At 43.3% G+C, this 18,836-nt stretch overlaps 1 protein-coding gene across 1 annotated transcript; it reads right to left on the reverse strand.

The window, feature by feature from the left end:
- Nucleotides 1-1,882: 1,882 nt before the first annotated feature.
- CPA2 (carboxypeptidase A2) lies at nt 1,883-18,696 on the reverse strand. Its single transcript, XM_006120320.5, has 11 exons — nt 18,577-18,696; nt 15,322-15,403; nt 12,633-12,767; nt 11,829-11,927; nt 9,951-10,052; nt 8,572-8,673; nt 6,789-6,899; nt 5,815-5,905; nt 4,533-4,732; nt 2,956-3,040; nt 1,883-2,261 (listed from the first exon to the last, which is right to left on the reverse strand). Exons 1-11 carry the CDS (start codon nt 18,639-18,641, stop codon nt 2,077-2,079), a joined length of 1,257 nt encoding a protein of 418 aa, XP_006120382.3. The 5' UTR covers nt 18,642-18,696; the 3' UTR covers nt 1,883-2,076.
- Between the last annotated feature and the right edge of the window lie 140 nt (nt 18,697-18,836).

Raw genomic sequence — 18,836 nt, forward strand, 5'->3', positions numbered from 1 at the left:
TCTGAATCTTTGAATGACAGCAGCTTCCACAGGACTATTTATGGTCTGCACTACAACCCAGAATCCTCAGTAGCACTTTGTGCTGTGGCTACTCCCTTTCTCATCCCCTTGTGCTTCTGCCCAATGCTATTCCCCAGCATGTGCACCAAGGCACCCATACATTTCTTCTGTGTCTAGACATTCTTCCCTGGACTCTTGTGCCTTTGTATGGCTCTTATGTACTTCCAGACTGTGCAAATGTCTCTTATGCTCCACCTCAGATGCAGCTGCATTTAAGTGATGGGTAAGTGATATTATCAAGACCTTATTTTCAAACCCAGTTACTTAAAATTAGGCTCCTAAATCTAAATGTAGGTCCCTGAATAAGTTGAAGTCAATTGTAAGTGTGTATCAGCACTGAAAATAAAGGCAATGTTCACAACTGAGCACACAAATGTTGAAGTCACTTTTGAAAATGTGGCCTGTCACTTTTTAGAGCCTCGGTTCCCAATGTGTGAGAAAGGTGTTGTGAGAACTGATTAACTCTTTGCAAACCGTTTCATAGATGTAAGAATAAGTACTAATCACGAGAGACCTACGCAGAAACAAAATTTGTATCTGTATCTAAAACTGTATCCACAAACATGAGCTACAGATATCCGCACTGACATCAGTGGATGCGGATACTCGCAGATATTCACAAATTTGCAGGAATCACAAACTGCTGTGATCCAGTTCAAGTGTTAAGGCCCTTCTCAGACTTTGCTAGCTGCAGTTCTCGTCTGCTGTCCCACAGACAGGAGCCCAGTACAACAGAGGATGTGAGGGCTGCAGAATCACAGTTTTGAAAGCAGGTGAAGGAAGTTAGTTTTATTTTCATTGCAAAAGAAGAAGCTTTGAGGAAACCTCAGAAGGGTCAGGTCAGGAGAAAAGTACAACCCAGATTGTTAGCATGGGTAGTGAGGCATGTTTAATACTGGTACAGGGGATTTAACACCAGGGGGATGTGAGCTAAAAATTCAGACACTGGAAGTAACTGATAGAGGCTTAGCTTGAAGTTATTTCACACAGAGACAGATTGGCTAGAACACACACCAGGATGCTATGCTACACACATGGACCATCCGACATCGTTCCTCTTCTCCAAAGCAAATAAATCCCACCCTCTCTCAACCCACAAGCAGCCTCCTCCCACACTGTAAAATAGTAATAGAGTGGTCATGCCAATTTTCTTCCACAATTTGATCTGAGGAAGTGGGTCTGGCCCATGAAAGCTCATCACCTAATAAACCAGTGGTCCCCAACGTGGTGCCCGCGGGTACTATGGTGCCCACTGGGCCATTTCTGTGTGCCCGCTGAGTGATAGGGGCTGCCAGAGCAAAGCCTCAGAGGCGCGGGCCCCCCCGCGGCTGCGGCTTCAGTCTGGGAGCCTGTGGTCTGCTGGGGACGGACCCCAGCAGACCACAGGCACGCAGATTGAAGCGGCAGCAGCGGCGGTTCCCCGCCCCTCTGAGGCTTTGCTCTGGCAAAGGCTCAGAAGCGTGGGAACCCGCCCGGTGCCCCCGGGCTGCTGGAGACGGTCTCCAGCAGACCAGGGGCACCGGAGCAGCTTACGAACGGGGCTTTCTCGCCCCGACTTCCGGGGCCAGAAAGCCCCGTTCGTAAGTGCGGATCCGACATAAGTCGGATCCGCGTAAGTTGGGGACTGCCTGTATATGATCATGGTGGTCTCTTCTGACCTTAAAGTCTATGAGTAGACTCTTGCTTTAATCACAGGCTGCTACCTGTGTTTCTTTGTGAAGAACCACAAAAGGGTTTGTTACCGAACATTGGCCTGGTCCTAAAATCATGACACCGTGTAAGAATTCCAAAGATGAAAAAGCAGAGGCAGGGACAAGAGATGTGCAGTAAGGAATCTTTACAGACAGGTGCATTTCACTGTAGTTTGAACATACACAGAGTTTTTCATCAGCCGAATACATTGCTGCATTAGTACCACTGTCTATGGCTTGACAAAGGAATCAGATTTAGGAACTGTTTTCTAAATGACTATTGACTTTGTTCTTTTTATACTGTTGATTTGCCTCCCTGATTCTATTACTGATTGTCTCTCACATGCTCCATGATCTTCAGCAGACCTTGCCAGGTCTCTTCTGCAGTAGGAATGATTTGACTGGCTGGCAGAAGGAAGCCATAACGACCTGTGTCTCGCAACTCAAAGGCGAAGGAGTATTTGATGCCATAATCATAGGACCAGTCAATGCTGCCTCCGCTGGCTTGGTCTGAAAGAGAGAGAGAGAAACCACACTGGGTGAGATGAAGACTGTACTTAGCTAGCTTGCCTCCAGGTGCACCAGTGCTGGCCAGTGGATGGAATCAACTGGAAATGCTTGGTACCTTTCAGGACCTGGTCCTAAATGAGGATGTAAATAGGCTTAATAGGGCCGGATGTGCCCCCACTCAAATGGCACTGAATTTCTGGGACAGGGCCCTATAAAGGTAACATCGGTGTGGGTCAGGCACTGGCCTATCAACAGGAGAGGGCAAAAGGCAGCAGTTGCCCCAGCGTCTGGAGATTCAAAAGGATCTGGGGCTTGTGGCCACCACTGCTATTGCCCTCCGGCCCTTTAAATTGCCACTGGAGCATGGCATGGCAGGTCTGAAGTCTGGCACAGTGTGGTCTGGGCAGTGCTGAGGGCAGGCGGTCCTGCCCCTTCCACCTGGGGACCTGCCCCTTCCAGGAGCATGGAGCCTGTCCTCCCCCCATCTTGCCAAGGGGCCCAGCAAGTCTGTCGGCCTCCCTGGTTAGGCATTAGGTCAGCTTATAAGGGATCAGTTGGCAATCAGTGAGGGATCCCATTAAGGCATAGTTACAAGGACGGACCTTCTAGTGGGATGTAGTCCCCATCTTGAGGAAGGAAGAGTGGACCTTTCTCCCAGTTCTGCCCATCAAATTCAGAGCTGCTAAATACTTACAGATAGTTGAGCAAATGGTCCCCACTTTATATGTTGTGCCATACAGTGACTTCAGAGCACTGGCAGCAGCTTTCCCCACCGCATTCTAGAGGGGTCACAGAAGAGTTGGGACGAAGTCAGATGATGAAAATTAAATGTTCAAACTCAAGCAAAGGAGCATTTCAGCCCAGGCCTCATTTAAGAAAATATCCAAACTGGTTTCACACCAACGCTCACCCACCAAAAATTAGTTGTATTGAACCTGTTAATGTCTTAATTGCTGTATAGCAGCGAGCATCCACAATTTTTCCAATTTTCTGGCAGGTGATCATAGGAATTGCCATATCAGATCATCCAGTGGTCCCTCCAGGCCAGTATCCTGTCTGGTGGTGGCTGTACTAAGTATTTTAGAGGAAAGTGCAAGAAAGCCCCATGGACAATTATAGTATAATCTTCCCATTGAGGAAGTTTCTTCCTAATTTCTGTGAGTTAGTGGTTGGCATAAGCTTTGCAGCATTCAGGAGTGCAGTTCTTCAAAAATATGACTATTGATATTGTTTTATCCTATTAGCATAACGGTGGATGTTCTCACACTTAAAGAGAACCAGCAAGAAGGGACTAGACCCAGTGTGTACTGAAAACAGCGTGAGGACACACCACCTGTCCACACAACTAGGAATTTCAAGATAATTATCTTCTTCCTTGCATTTCTCCTTTTAAAAGGACTCTGCTCTATGAGTCCTCTCCTTCCAAAATGATCTGTTCAATGTCAAATCCTTTCTCATGCCACCAGTTAATGAGTCTCCCTTTATAACATCTTGGGTCGGCCTCTCTGTCTTTTTCCTTCAGCCTTGATCTATTGGGACTTTCTTACCTAGATTGCTGTCAGGAGTGTGCTTTACATTCCCAAACCATCTGAGTTTGGACTCCCTCATAGCAAGACACGGGTGCAAAATAAGTAGAGGGAAAACAAGATGGTATATAATTTCAAGAAGAGGAACATGAAAGATTTATCCTTGACACTAGATGATCAGGCAACAACGACAATACAAAGTTTCAATTATTTGGATTCCAGAAACAAGGAAATTGGAAAATGGAGGACAAAGTTATAGGCAGTATAATAAATTCCTGGCTTAACTGGAAAGAGAGAGGACGTGTAGCACATGTGTAGTGGTCCATCTCCATCCAGTTTAACATATGGCACCAAGTGTTGGGCAGCAAAGAAGAAACATGAGGAAATTATCTGTACCACAGATGTATGAGTGTTAAAATGGATGGGTGGTGTATGCAAGAAAGACCACCTGAAGAATGGAAATGTTAGAGACTTGTTCAAGGTAACACACATAAATGACAAAATGAGGGAGTGAAGGCTCTGATTTTAACAATATTGTTTGGGGCCAGGTTCTCATTTCAATTATACTTGTGCAGCCACATTGCTTTTAATGGTGTTACTCTTCTACATGTGAGGGGAAACTTTAGCCCATGACTTTTATCTTGAAAAGGCTATTTGAATCGATGGTTCTCTAGCACTCAAAATATGGAGGGCAACTCAGTCAGGACAGAGGAAGGCTTAGGGTCAAGAAGCTGCTGTAACTCACCAGCTCATTGTAGTCAGCTGGATTGGTGCACTTATACCCAAAGGGGAACATCAGAAGCTGAGAGTAGCTGTGAAGGGTGAGGAAGGCCTTGATGTTGCCATGGTTCTTGATAAAGTTTACAACGTTTTTTACTTCCACTTCTGAGTTGGCACTGGGTCCATGGTAGGAATCAGAGCAGGGGTTGTTACTGGCTCCAGGGCCTGTTGGCACAAGAGAAGACCAAAGGCAAATCTGTAAAACCACAACTCAAGGAATTCAATGCAGATGGACACAAAGATGAAGTTGCCTAATATGGTGAAAACTCCAACACCAGGTCTTGCCTCGGGGACAAGGTCAGATACACTAGGAGATGATAGAAAAGAATTTACAGAGAGTGAACATTCGAAAAAGTGACACGTTGTTATGACTTATAGATAGCTCATGCCTTCTTTTGCTCCCTGGAAATCTATCAAGAAATTACTCTAATGAAATATGATTACTATCACCTTTTACCATTTTATTTCTGAAACTCTGATGATATTGGCTTCTACATCCATTGGGCCAGATTCTGATCTTAGTAACACCATGGTAAACATGGAATATTTCCACTGGCTTCAGGAGAGTTACCCTGGATTTACCCTAGTATATGAGAGATCAGAATCTGATCCATTCACTTTTGCATATGTAACATATGAGATGATGGCCACCATCTTGAGCGCTGTTTTTAAAACCCCGCAGCTTTGGCTTCAACCAGGTAAGCACAGGGAAGCTGGGGGGAGGAGAGAGGCGCACAGGAGCAGCTTCGCGAGCCGCACTTTTGGGGGGCAAGAGCTGGCCACGGCTGCTCTAATGGTTCAGTTGCCTATATTTTGCACGTCACCTTTAAAAAATCCCAGATTGTTCCCCTGTGACTAGTTACATGGAAAAGAAACAACTTCAATAGTGAGAACGATACAGGTTGAACCTCTCCAGTCCAGAACTCTCTGGTCCAGAAACATCTGTTGTCTGGAATGATGTTAGTTAACCAGATATCCACTTTTCACGGGTGTGGCCAAGTTTTCCACAGTCTCATAAAGTTTATTTACAGTCGCCAGTCATGGCTCTCAGTGTTCGGTGCTGTTATTTAACTCTAATTTACCCCTAAATTTCCTCTATCAGCCCTGGAAGCAGTGGCAGTGTTGGTAATGCTGCTAGACAATATTGACTTCCTGTGCTCTGGAAAATTCTCTAGTTCAGAACCGGTCAGGTTCCGAGGGTGCCAGACTAGAGAGGTTCAACCTGTAGATGAAAACTCTGCTTTTACCTCCAAAGCCTGCATCCCAGTTCCTATTTGGATCAACTCCAATGCATGAGCTCCCAGAATTCTTAGAACGGGTCTTCCGCCACATACGATTCTGAAACAAAGAAACATACCAGCTTCATAAGGAGCAAAGCTTGGTGAGCTGGTTAAAGCTTCCAGTCAGAAATAGCTACCAGACTTTGGTAAGTGAAGATCTGACTGAATTACACAATTCCCCCCTTGGGATCTATGAATCTATAAGTGCAAGGCAGAAGCCTAAAGTGACTTCAGCTAGATTGGCAAGGGGGATGGACCAAGGGAAGCAGTGGGCATGTAATACCAACAGGCAGAACAGAACCTAGGACCTCTGGAGCTTAATGTGTAAGTTTGAGTGCAGCTGGCACTCAGGCAGGGGCAGACTGGCCCGGCGGGATACCGGGAATTTCCCGGTGGGACGTTGTATCCACCCGTGACGGGCTGCCATTGCCCTGCACACTGAGCGGTTCTTCGTCAGCACTGTATGCGGTGCACGGAGCCTGACCTGCCGCTTATGCTGCATGCTGGACGTGACGCAGGGAAAGGGGGTGGACTTGAGGGGCATGCAGGGGTGACGTCATGGGGAGGGCCGTTCGCAGGCCTATTTTGATTGCCAGTCTGCTCCTGCACTCAGCTAAGGCTGTAGAGCAGACTCATCGTTCTCTCTGTAAGTGGTCTTGGTGCCACTAGATGGGGCAGTGCTCCACACCCGGCAGGTGTGTGGGTTACACGAGCACTGGTGAATATCCAAGAGGGAACAACGATGGATTAGATGGCTTGGTAGGTCTCTTTGGTGACCCTACTGTGATTCACCTTCACAAGGCTAAAGCTGTATCTGACAGATGTGGTTTGCTAAAGCTAAATTGTACATTTTTTTGTTGGCATGGACGATCACTGCCCAGCTTCCAGAAGTGCCTGATTCGGTATGGCAATGGGGATGTAATCATACTGTGGTTACTCACGTTGGTATGCGTGAATGCATATCCATCAGGGTTTGTGACAAGCAGGAGGAAAATGTCCATTTTGTTTAACAGGGAGGTGACAGACGGATTGTTCCCATACTCAGCTGCAATCTAATTAGAGACAAAATACATTCCAACATGCTTATCACAGTTCCTTCTTCCAGGAGTTGGGTTAAACAAGGTTGGGGTGCACAATACAGCTGCATTTCTCTGATGGCTTCAGCAGAGTTTATGCTCTCAGCTAAAAATAATTACAATTTGGCCCTCCTGTTGGCAAAGATAACCTTTCCAGTGCAACTCTTTCTCTGAGATCATCAACTGCACTATTAACTCTAGGAGCGTGAACCACTCTTATTCATTTCAGTAGAACGTAAGCCCTGAAAATTGATGATGACAAATAAGAGATGCTATTAGTGAGTCACTATTAGACCTTCGGCAAGTCATTTAACCTCTCAGTTTCCCATTAGTTATGAGGCTAGTAAGAGACCTACCATAAAGAGGAGCTGTGATACTGAAATAAATTGTTGTAAAGCCATTTGAGATCTTTAGATAAAATGTGCTACGGACAAGTTAAGCATTATTAACTGCACAGAAAGCAAGGTAACTGATTTTGAGTTATGTTAGATCATTATAGAATACTTGCCATGCTAATACTATACCTAATTCTGGCTGGGTTACAGTACAAGGTTAAAGTAGAAAGGAAATAAAAACATATCTACAAAAGAACATCTAGGGCCTGAGTCTCTTCTGCCTTGGATGCTGTGTCATGCTGAATTACTGACATCTGCTGTTAAAGATCTCCTGTGACTTTTCACAAAAGTGAGGTTTAAAACTTGATGTCCTGACCAAATCACATTTCTCTGACCTAAAATTCCCCTGCAGTTTCAGTTGTATACAGTAATTTTCACTACCCCTTTTAAATTTCTATGCAGTGTTAAACAGCTGCCATGTTCCACCCCACAAAATGGCATATTTCACCAGAGTGTGAAACAATCCCAATAAACATTGGTTGGTAAAGTATATGCAGTAGACCATTTTGGTATCTTTTCATGGTGATGTATCATGAAGGGGTGGACCTGACCCATACCCCACCTCAGAAAGCCACAGAGAAGTCTCCCAAGGAGACTAGCATTAGGGTTGCCAGGTGTCCAGTTTTGAACCGGACAATCCAGTATTAGAGCTTTCTGTTTGGGAAACAAATTGAGAAAATATAAATGAGAAAATAGAAATGTCCGGTATTTTCTTAATAAGGTGTAATATAGATTGTAATGTCATGTCAAGTGTGTCTGTTATTTTTGATGAAACCATCTGGCAACCCTAGCTAGTGTGACTGCAGAGAAAGCAGCCAATCAGGGGCCAGGAAGGCCTACAAAAGGGAGCTGAAGAACAGAGTGGCAGTCACTGTCTCTGGAGCTTTCAAGGTGTACAGACTGTGAGGCTGGCTGGTGGGCTGAGGAAGATCTCCAGGAGGGAAAGCCCAGGAGGCACCACTCTCTCCAAGTGGGAAACTTACCAAGAGGGACATTAGCAGAGGGCACCGGGATGGGCTCCTGTTAAGTGTGTACCCCGGAAGGGGTTTGTATTTCACACAGGGGTATGACTCGGACAATGGGCTCAGAAGCCGAAAGGCTGTCAAATAAAGAGAGCGCAGGCACATCCCTCGGCCAGATAGGGGCGCTCCCAGAAGGTGAGTGCCACCTCATTACACTATTCTTTTAAATGATTTATCAATCAATAATAGCCAGCAGCCATCCCAGGAGAAAAGAACATCGGTCCACTCAACCTTTTTAGCTGTCCACAGTGCAGTAGCCTGGGTGACCCATTCTCGGGAGTGGATACCAGCATCAATCCAAATAGCAGGACGGTTGGTTCCCCCAGTGCTGAACTGCAAAATGAAACATCAAACGTGAAAAATATTCACTACTGTGAGACCTCTCACTTCCTATCCAACTCTTTTTTTCCATCTGTCTGAAAGGATGGAAAATCAATGGGTTTGAATACAGTTATGTGGATAAAACTGATGTAATGGAGCAGTGAATCAGACCCAGTGATGGCATATTTGCCTTAATGATGCTAAAGGTAAACTCGCCAGATTTACCAGTCCATCGACTTAACAGTCATTTGCAATTCTTGCTTCAGCATCTGCTCACTGTCCTCCTCTGTTTCTGATGAGGAAGATGCTGTATACACATAATATCTTCACCAGCCCCAAATGGGGGCATTATTCATAACGGTTATTAAGACAGCCAGGATCCAGAAATTAAGAGTATGTATCATGATTCTAAACAGCATTTGTGGCATGAGAAGGGGTAAGTAAGCAACTCAGGGTATGTCTACACTGAACACTTATTTCAAAATAAGTTGTTCTAGAAGAAATATTCTATTAGAAATATAGCGTCCACACTACAGGGAAGCCTCAAAATTAGTCCGAGGCAGACTCTCCTAATGTGGACGCACTATCTCGATTTAGAGCCTCAGGAAGCACTGGAGAGAAATTACTTAGAATGGGCCTGGTGAGGAGCTATTTCGAAATAGCAGCAGTGGAGCATCCAGCTATTTCGGAAGAGGAGTTATTCCTCATGGAATGAGGTTTACAGAAGTCGGAATAAGCTGCCTGTTATTTCGATATAATTTCAAAATAATGGAATTGCTGTGTAAATGCGCGCATTGTTATTTCGGAATAACACTAATTATTCCAAAATAACGGTGCAGTGTAGACATACCGTCCGTCTCATCCATTAAAGTAGCTTTCCCATTTGGACAACATAAATTAAACATAGCCAATATTTGGAATGAGTATGTCTTCCCCCACCCTCTCCACCCCCTCCTCCCGTTTTTGCAAACCAACATTCCAGTTTTTCAGGATACTGAAGACCCTGAAATATAACACAAGATTCTGGATTATTTACAGTGATTAAAGATCCCATAACACCTTTTTGCCAGAGTCAGGGGGTTGGCTCAGAATCCAGACTCAATTCAAATGTGGATAATTCCATAAAGCTGCTTTCTGGAGTATCACTTTTCCAAAGTGTTGCTCTGTTCTGCTGTGTAGTTGCAGTTTAGTGGCAGATGGAGTGATTTCTCTCTATACATACTTTGGGATATTTTGAACTAACAGGCTATTGAAATGCAAAGTTGTTATTCTATGCACAGGAACAATACCTTGAGAATGTACATGGGCCGCTTTTCATAAGAGTCTCCAATCTTTTGTTTGCTCACGAGGTTGGGGTATTCAGCTGCAAGATCATCCAATGCTGAATAAATCTAAAATAATAATAGAGTTTATATTATATCAAATATTGTTATGCTAATCCTAGTGCTTGTTATAGTGCTTGTTCCTGCATCCTGTCTGTATTTCTCCACTTCACTTTCCACTTTCACCTGAAAACACCTCTCTTCTTTCATGCCCATACAGCTTTATGTCTTCTTCAGCGATTAGCTAGTCACATGGAGAAGGAGTCCCCTCATTCTTCACCCCTTCCTAAATTTTGCCCTCAAAGTCTTTGAATCAGCAGACCTGTCTTAACTAAGAAGGGCAAGAACTGGCCTCCTCTAAAGCCCCCACCAGCATTGCTCTGTGTGTAGGCCAGAGAAGGGGGTTCCCCTGCAAAGCCATTCTCCCAAACCAGGATATGCTAACGCTATATCTCCAAACTGATCATATAGAGCAATGTGGAAGATGATCTGTCATCTCCAACACTGAACTCACACACTGCTAGTCACAGCCAGAGTTACATGGAAGAAAGTTGTATAAAATCAGTTTTCTGGTGTACTTAGTGAGCCTATGTTTGATCTCAATCAATCCAAGGTAAATCTGCAGCTATCCCACAGAAGTCAGCAGAGTTACACTGGTGAAAAAAACAAAACAAAACAGTGTGAGATCAAAATCAGATACAGTACGTTCTAATTTGATAAGACTGTAGTATGCCTACCATTTTTATTATCGAATACAGTGCTAGGCAACCTACGGTAATGAGTGGGCTGCATGATTGGCCCTCCTTCACCTCAGGCCACAAGATTATTGTAACCAAGATGGTCTCCCAGCATAGGGTAGTTTTGCTAACTGTGCTTGTGCATGTGTGCTGTTTGAACAGTAGCAGCGCTTTGACATGGCTCTCACAGTCAACCTCACTTCACGTGCCCTGGCTTTACATGTATGTCACCTCAGTAATACCAGTTGGAAAAAAACTACGGAAATGGAAACCAGTAGAATCTGGCAATGCTATGTGGGTGACTGTAAAGAAAATGTCTTGTGGACCACACATAGAACCCCAGTGGGTCATATGTTGCCCACCACTGATCTGAAATAAGCATGACATTTAATAGCTGTACATCAAGCTATAAAATAAATACAAGAGCCTACACAATGCAGCAAAATAGGACCTGGAAACCATGACTAAATCATTGCTCTGTCTAGTTTGGTACTCTCGTTCCTGAAGCAGCAAAACAGACATTGCATGTAACTAGACCTAGCACAGAAGTGGGGAAGTTCAGCACTGGAATGGAAATGCTGCAGATCTGGAGCAAAGTGCATTGGTAGAGCTATGTGAGACCCTGGACTGAAATAACAAGAGTAACCAAATGAGAAGCATTAGTAGAGCTGTATGGAGAGGTTTGTTGAGCACCTGTGTAAAACCAGCAGACTCTGCATGAGCTAAAAGCCAGCTGTCTGTTAGCTAAGGCTGGAGAGCAGACTCATTATTCTCTCTGTAAGTGGTCTCAATGACACTAGATAGTACAGTGCACCATGCCCTGAAGGTATATGGGTTACACCTGCTTGTAATATTCCTACCTTTTAGCAAGTGAGAGTAGTCCCTCAACACCATGAGTACTAAATAAACCGATTATAAACCAAAATTGACCTACTTGTAAGGACATAAGGTATTAAATGATTTGAGAGATTCCGCTGTGGAGAATGCAGAAAGGAAGCCAAGAAGGAATTCAACATGTTTACAAAAAATATTTGAGCGGAGGTAACATGCAAGAGCAGGACAGAAGAAAATAATCTCTCTCCCAAAGAGCTGAACTTGAAATACTTACACTTTCCAAGGTGTGATAAGTTCCATAGTTGAAATTATTGGTGCCACGTTCCCTTTGTTGATTGCTAACCATCTCTTGCTTTTCTTCATCTATTGCCATCTAAACCAAGCAATTCAAATCAATGAGGAAGGCCTGTCTTTGTAGGATTTTAATCAAGTGTCAGAACTGGGAAATGAAGGGGCACCACTCAACAAAGGCTCTGCCCCCAGTGTCAGATTCTAGACACAACGGCAGAACAGCTGGAAGTTTCCGCTTACCTGCCGTGAAATAAATAACACTATTGACATTTAAATGGTCAGCATTAAGATTCAGGCACTCGTTGAGCTGAATGGAGATAGCACAGAAGGCCTGAAAAAGGAGTAAGGTTTTACTGCCAAGAGTTAGTAGTGATTTATCTGGTCTATTGGACATACAGCTCTTCAAGAGTCCCCCAGTTCAATGCCCAGCTGAGATGTTTTTCTCACCCTGAGATGTAGGGTTCTAGTAGCTTGATGGGAGCCAATATCATTCTTGGAAAAGTTAGTCGGACTTTTCATAGCTAAGTACATGATCTACAAAAAATAGTAAAAGGGAGGATCTCCCTGTGGAAAGAGGAACTTAAAATAGACCCAAATGATCTGGTACATGCTGAGAGATCAGTAGGAGGCTTTCACAAGATATAGGGAAACCTACACTGGTTGAAGTAGGCTTACGAGAGGCAGGGATCTTAGTGCGGTGCATTGCTTCTACTACAAATAACATCAATGAGCATAAATGCAGGGATTAGGGAGACAAAGCATACATCAGTGAAGTACTTTTGTCTACCTGCAGGTCTTCAAGAAGGATAGAGTACTCAATGTGGTGGGACTCCAGGAAGACTTTGACTGCTTGGAGACTGGCAAAGGGGACTCGAATATCCACAGGAAGGGCTGGGTTTGAGGGGTGTAGCCAGAAATCAAGCTGAAGAGAAGAAAACCAATACAGATTAAGGAATCATTTCAGAAAAATGGACTTTGGGGAACATCTCTCAAGAAGCCCCAAAAATGTCTAACTCCCCCGGTTGGGATAATGCCTGTGGTTTTGCAGCACTTCCGACTTTAGCATATTCCATTATCTGAGAATCTCAAATCACTATATAAGCAATAATTACTGGGCTTCGCAAGACCCTTGCAACATATAAGTATTTCTGTCCTCACTTTACAAATAGGGAAATAGAGGCCCAGGGAAAGACCAAAGCCGGCATTTTCATTGGCTTCAGCACGTCAGCAACTTTAGTGACAGGAGATTTAGTCCCAAATCTGTTACGAATGTCCTGTATTTTCCCTTTACCCATTTGTAGTTTTGAGAAATTATCCATTTATAGATGATTATATGATACTAAGTATGTTGCTTTTGCTGCTTTTATAGTATTGCATTTTTATCTTGCATATATATAATACAAATACTGTACATACAATTTTCAAGAGAATTTCTCACCAATGGTGATAAATCTAGAAAAGCCCAATTTTTTACTTCATGCTTATCTTCCTCATAATACAATACATACATACATACATTAATTAATGATCATAATGTCACTGGGAGACCAGCATATAAATATCATTCCAGTTTTAAAAAGAGGAAACAGAAGCACCAAGATTTAAAATGACTTGCTTTGGGGCAGGTACAATCAGACACAGGATTAGAACTCAAGATGTTTCCAGGGACTAGATCATACCTCGTATATAATATTGAGCACTAGCAGACTTACCTGGCGTTGACCGTGTCCTTCGGGGCAGGACCTTGGGGACGTTGGGGGTGTATATGCAAGAGGCTGGGGGCCAGAGGCATGTTCTCTCATCCTCCCATTCCCTCCCTGGGGTCTGTTCTCCTTGCCCCCAGGCCACTGCCCCAGCCCTCCAGGGCCCTGCTCTCTCCGCGTCCTCCAACGCTGTGGCCCAGGGTTGGCAGGCAAGATGGCAGAACCCCAGCCCTGCTGGCCACTACCTTGATGGTTCAGCTGCCCCCAGTGGCCATTCTGCAATGTAGTTCTCCCCTGCAGGCTCTCTGTGTGACAGGATGCAGTTACACAAAAGCCCTTGGGGATGCTTCCCAGTGTGCTGACAAATTTAAAATAACAGAAAACTCATAGCTAGTTCTAACACACTAAAAACTCAGTGTAAACTTACCCTAAAACTGTTCTTATTTCAGCTAAGCCAGAGAAGATCTTTTCCCCCTGAGGTCTCTGGTTCATTCTCTTGGGGGTGACATGCCAGCCAAAGACCCTGAAAACTTTGCCCTTTTTTAGGTGGGAATTCTTTGTTTCACATTCTCCCTTCCATGGAAAATTACCTGGTCAGACCTTACCGGTTAGGGTGGTCACATGTCTTCCTAAGATCAACCACTGCTTAGATTTAAAGGACAAAAGAGGCTGTTTACAGGTGATCACCCAGACATTGAGGGAAACACCCTTGATGGCTTTCATGTGCACATTTAAAACCATAAACCATTCCATACCCCTGTATTTCTAACTTTCCATATAAGAAAGATACATACACCAAATTAAGATATGCAGATCCAGCAGATTATGACATTAATATTGATAGGTTACATGAGGTATTTTGACCAAAGCATCTTCAAGTTATGCATATCTAGATCCATAAGTCAATTTCATACATAAAGCACGGGGGGGAGGGGGTAAAACCGTTACACGCTGCCCCCACTGGCCACTCACATATCATGTCTTTCCGGACAGCAGCCCTTTCCTTTGCATGTTATGGAAAACAGTCCTTTTCCCAGGGCTTCAGGTTGTCTTGGCACAACCAAACCTTGACCTTGTTTTTAGTTACGAGAAGAAGCAATGTGATACAATTGTGGAAAAAAGACCAAAACAGAGTTTAATTGTTCCATTCTGCTTGGCACTGGTGAAGCCTCAGCTAGAGTATTGTGTTCAGTTTGGAGCCCCACACTTTAAGAAAGATGTACACAAAGAGAGTCCAGGGGGAGTGACAAAAAAAATTCAACCTTACCTATGAGGAAAAGTTTAAAAAAACAAAAACAAAACCGTGGGCTTTTGTTTAGTCTTGAGAAAAGAAAATTGGGAGGGAGACCTGATAATAGTAAGTATGTCAAGAGCTGTTGTAAAGAGGACAGTGATTAATTGTTCTTCATGTCCACTGCAGGTAGAACAGGAAGTCATCAGCTTAATCAGCAGAAAGGGAGATTTAGGTTAGATATTAGGAAAAACAATTATGGAATCCTGAGCATTGGAAGTTTTTAAGAATAGGTTAGACAAACTCTTGTCAGAGTTGGTGTAGGCATAGCCTCAGCGGAGGCAGCTGGACTGGACCTCCCACAGTCATCTCTAGCCCTAAATTTCTACTATTCTATTCTATTATTATTTTTATTTATTTGTGGTAGTTCCCACATTGTGAAAAGCTATTTCCAACCCAAAAAAAGAAGGCATGATCCCTGCTCCGAAGAACTCACAATCTGACAGATTAACAAAAGCTGGTAGAAAGGTGTAATGACACACCTGAAGATGTTCCAGTGTTTCCAACTGTTGTAGTTTGTTAATCTCTTCTTCGCTGCTTGCCTTCACCCGAAGAACCTGGTCTCTACAAAAAATGAAACAAGCCATATCAAATGGGTTTTTGGAAAATAGATCTTGTCAGATGAATGTGTTACTATTTTTAACGAGAATACAAATTTGGCTAATAAAGACAATATAGCGTTGATGTAATATACTTAGATATCTGTGGCCACATGATATATTGATTAAAAAACTAGCATGATACAAAATCACCATGGCACATATTAAATGGAGTAAACACTAGCTAGCTAATAGGTCTCAAATTGTAACTGTAAACAGGAAATCAATGTTGAGTTGGTGTGTTTCTAGTGGCCCTATGTTATTCAATAATTTTATAAATAAGGTGGAAGAAAATATTTGTTACTAGCAGGCTGTGTCTACACTGGCATGAATTTCCGGAAATGCTTAAAACGGAACAGTTTTCCGTTATAAGTATTTCCGGAAAAAGAGCGTCTACACTGGCAGGCTGCTTTTCCGGAAAAGCCCTTTTTCCGGAAAAGCGTCTGTGGCCAATGTAGACACGCTTTTCCAGAAAAAAGCCCCGATCGTCATTTTCGCGATCGGGGCTTTTTTCCGGAAAAGACTACTGTGCTGTCTACACTGGCTCTTTTCTGGAACAGTTTTCCGGAAAAAGGACTTTTGCCTGAGCGGGAGCAGCATAGTTTTTCCGGAAAAGCAGCTGATTTCTTACAGTAAATCGTCACTGCTTTTCCGGAAATTCAAGGGGCCAGTGTAGACAGCTCGCAGCTTATTCCGGAAAAGTGGCTGATTTTCCGGAATAAGTTGCCCAGTGTAGACACAGCCATAATGTTTGTGGATGACACAAAGATGTGGGAAAACCTGTCTTATTGTGAGAGAGACAAAGGGCTCAATCTATTTAGTTTATTAAAAGATTAAGGGATTAATTGACTGCAATTTATAAGTACCTATATGGAGAGGAGAGGGTGCTTCAGTCTAGCAGACAAATGTATAACAAGATCCTATGACTGGATGATTGAGCTTGACAAATTCAGACTAGAAACAAGGTGAAATTGTTTCACAGTGAGGGTATTTAACCTGAAGGTTGTGGTGGATTCTTCATCAATGGGCGTCTTTACATCAAGACTGGACATTTTTCTTGCATTTGGGGAGGCTGGGAGCAAGCACTGGAAGCTCCCTAGAAGTGGTGGGGACTGTGACCTCACCCCTCCTCCACCCAAGGCCTTGTCCCCACTTCATCTCTTCCCCAGAGGCCCTGCTCTTGTTCCTCCTCTTCCCCTGGGTACTCCCTCACCTGCCACTCACTCCTCTTCACTTCCTCCCCTGAGGCCTGCCCACCTACCACTTACTCTTTTTCTCCTTTGCTTCAGGCCTTGGAATCTATGAATCAGCTCTACAGTTTGATGTTATAGATAATATAACATTCTTCATTCTTGTCTCCAGCTGCCAGAAACAGGTGTCCCAGACTATGTCTACACTGCAATGCTATTTCGGGATCCCGGAGGGTTAGGGTTAGGGATCCCAAAATAGCTATCCCACATCTTAGCAGCAAGCTTGTTATTTCGAAATATAACAAGCTCACTATTCCAATGTCCCTATAAACCTCATTGCACCAGGAGTAAGGAACATTTCGGAATAGCGGGTTATTTTGTAATTTGAAATAATTATGAAATAAGCTATTTTGAAAGACTCGAAATAAACTATGCAATTTGCATAGCTCAAATTGTGTAGCTTATGTTGAGCTATGGGTATAGTGTAGATGCACTCGCAGAGACCAATAATCTCATTAGAAGTCAGGGTTCACACGGTACCATCACATTGCACAAAAAGAGAGTCATTTTGCATTTATATTATTCTATCTTTCTTTCTACCCCATGTTTTCTTTGTATGTAATTTGCCTTCTTAGACTGTAAACTTTTCTGAGTTAGGGACTATGTCTTTGAATGTGTTTTTATAACACCTAGCACAATGGGGGTCTGACTAAAGCCACTAGAAGCCATTATAATATAAATATTAAATTGTAATAATTATCACAGAGTACAGTACTGTTACAGTTGGAAGGTCTGTGTTTCTGATGGTGCAAAATTGCCGGCTGAGTTGTGCTCTTATCTTGGCTAGTGATTACTTTTTTCTATTGCCCGTTGGCTTCCAATCATATGGTAGAAACGTATACAGAACAGATACAGCAGGGAAAACAGCAGTGCAAGATTCCCTTGTTAAGATATATCACTTGTAATCTGCTGGGACCACCATTAATATGAGAGAGAAGTGTCCAGGCTCCTAGTAATCCTTGGCCACTAGACTGTCCAGAAAGTTGAAAATTATGTGTTAACTAAAAAAGGCTTTTGTGATGTATGGATATTTGTTCACTGGGACCTGATATCTAGTTCCCACATTCTAGAGAACATCCATCAGATTTTATACTGCATTTTATTCAAATTGTTATAAACTTACTGAGATTAAAAGGAAACAATCTTAAAGCAGAAACATTTTAATGCAATGTGAGAATAAACCTGTGTAACTTCTGATGAATCTAACTGCGAGAAATGTGGCAGCTTCAACTAAGTTTCATTTTTCATTTCTGGGCTTCCTCAAAATTCGAAGCAAAACTCACAGGACTGTGAACAAGACAGTGACGGGCTTCAGTCAGAACCTAAATCTCAGCCTCCCTGTGCTCCGGGCAAGTTTGGATCTGGAACTCAATTCAAATTTTTCTTATGCAACCCTATTTCTATAATGAGCTAAACATTCTCAAACTCTGTGATGAGATTCAGATTCAGTACCAGAACTGTACTTTTGAGGCTGGCCCCTAGATCTATACTAAGATGAAGCAAAACCCCTGAGAAATCTGAACGTTGAGGAAATTTGAATCAACCCATACCTCAAACCCAACTTTCTTGTGAACTCAGAGCCATCGAAATAAACTGTTTTCTCAGACCCCAGAGAACCATGCTGCTGAGCCCTCTACAGCTCTGGCTTTACTGTATATTTAAGTGCATTATAAGGATCAGAACACTAGATGTCAAAACAGCATCATGATCCCCGAGTAAAGGGTCTGAGATGCACAGAAAAAGCCAGGGTAGTATTTTGTGGAAACTAATTAGCTAACAAAACACAAAATATGTGCCCCAGACCTTTTCAAGATACACAAAGATGAAAAAGAAGTTTTAGATTAGGATGGCCTTTGAATCAGAGATCTTCTATTAAAATGTAACTTACCCAACAAATGTTTCTAGGCACCAGGCAGCCCCAAAGAGGGCACCAAAGAACAAAATCAGCCTCATGTTTGAAGGGTTAGCCAGAAACAGAAGACGGATGATCTAGCAAGCAAGGCCATATTTATACATGGGGCTTGGCAGGGCCCCCCCTCTTCAACTAAAGTGGTATCTGAATTCCCATATGACTGAATTCCCACATATGTCAAAACTCTCAAGGTAGTTGATAGATAAGGGTGTCATTTCTCCTTTCGGGTATTTTCC

The sequence above is a fragment of the Pelodiscus sinensis genome, chromosome 1, assembly GCF_052426305.1.
Source record: "Pelodiscus sinensis isolate ZL-2025 chromosome 1, ASM5242630v1, whole genome shotgun sequence".
Taxonomy (NCBI): Eukaryota; Metazoa; Chordata; order Testudines; family Trionychidae; genus Pelodiscus; species Pelodiscus sinensis.

Coding starts and splice junctions, on each gene's coding strand:
- CPA2 (XM_006120320.5), bottom strand. CDS start 18,641: ATGAGGCTGATTTTGTTCTTTGGTGCCCTCTTTGGGGCTGCCTGGTGC. Junction 8,674..9,950: donor GGCCCATGTACATTCTCAAG/GTATTGTTCCTG, acceptor TTCATTTTGCAG/TTCAGCACTGGGGGAACCAA. Junction 3,041..4,532: donor CAGCTGACTACAATGAGCTG/GTGAGTTACAGC, acceptor TGACCCCTCTAG/AATGCGGTGGGGAAAGCTGC.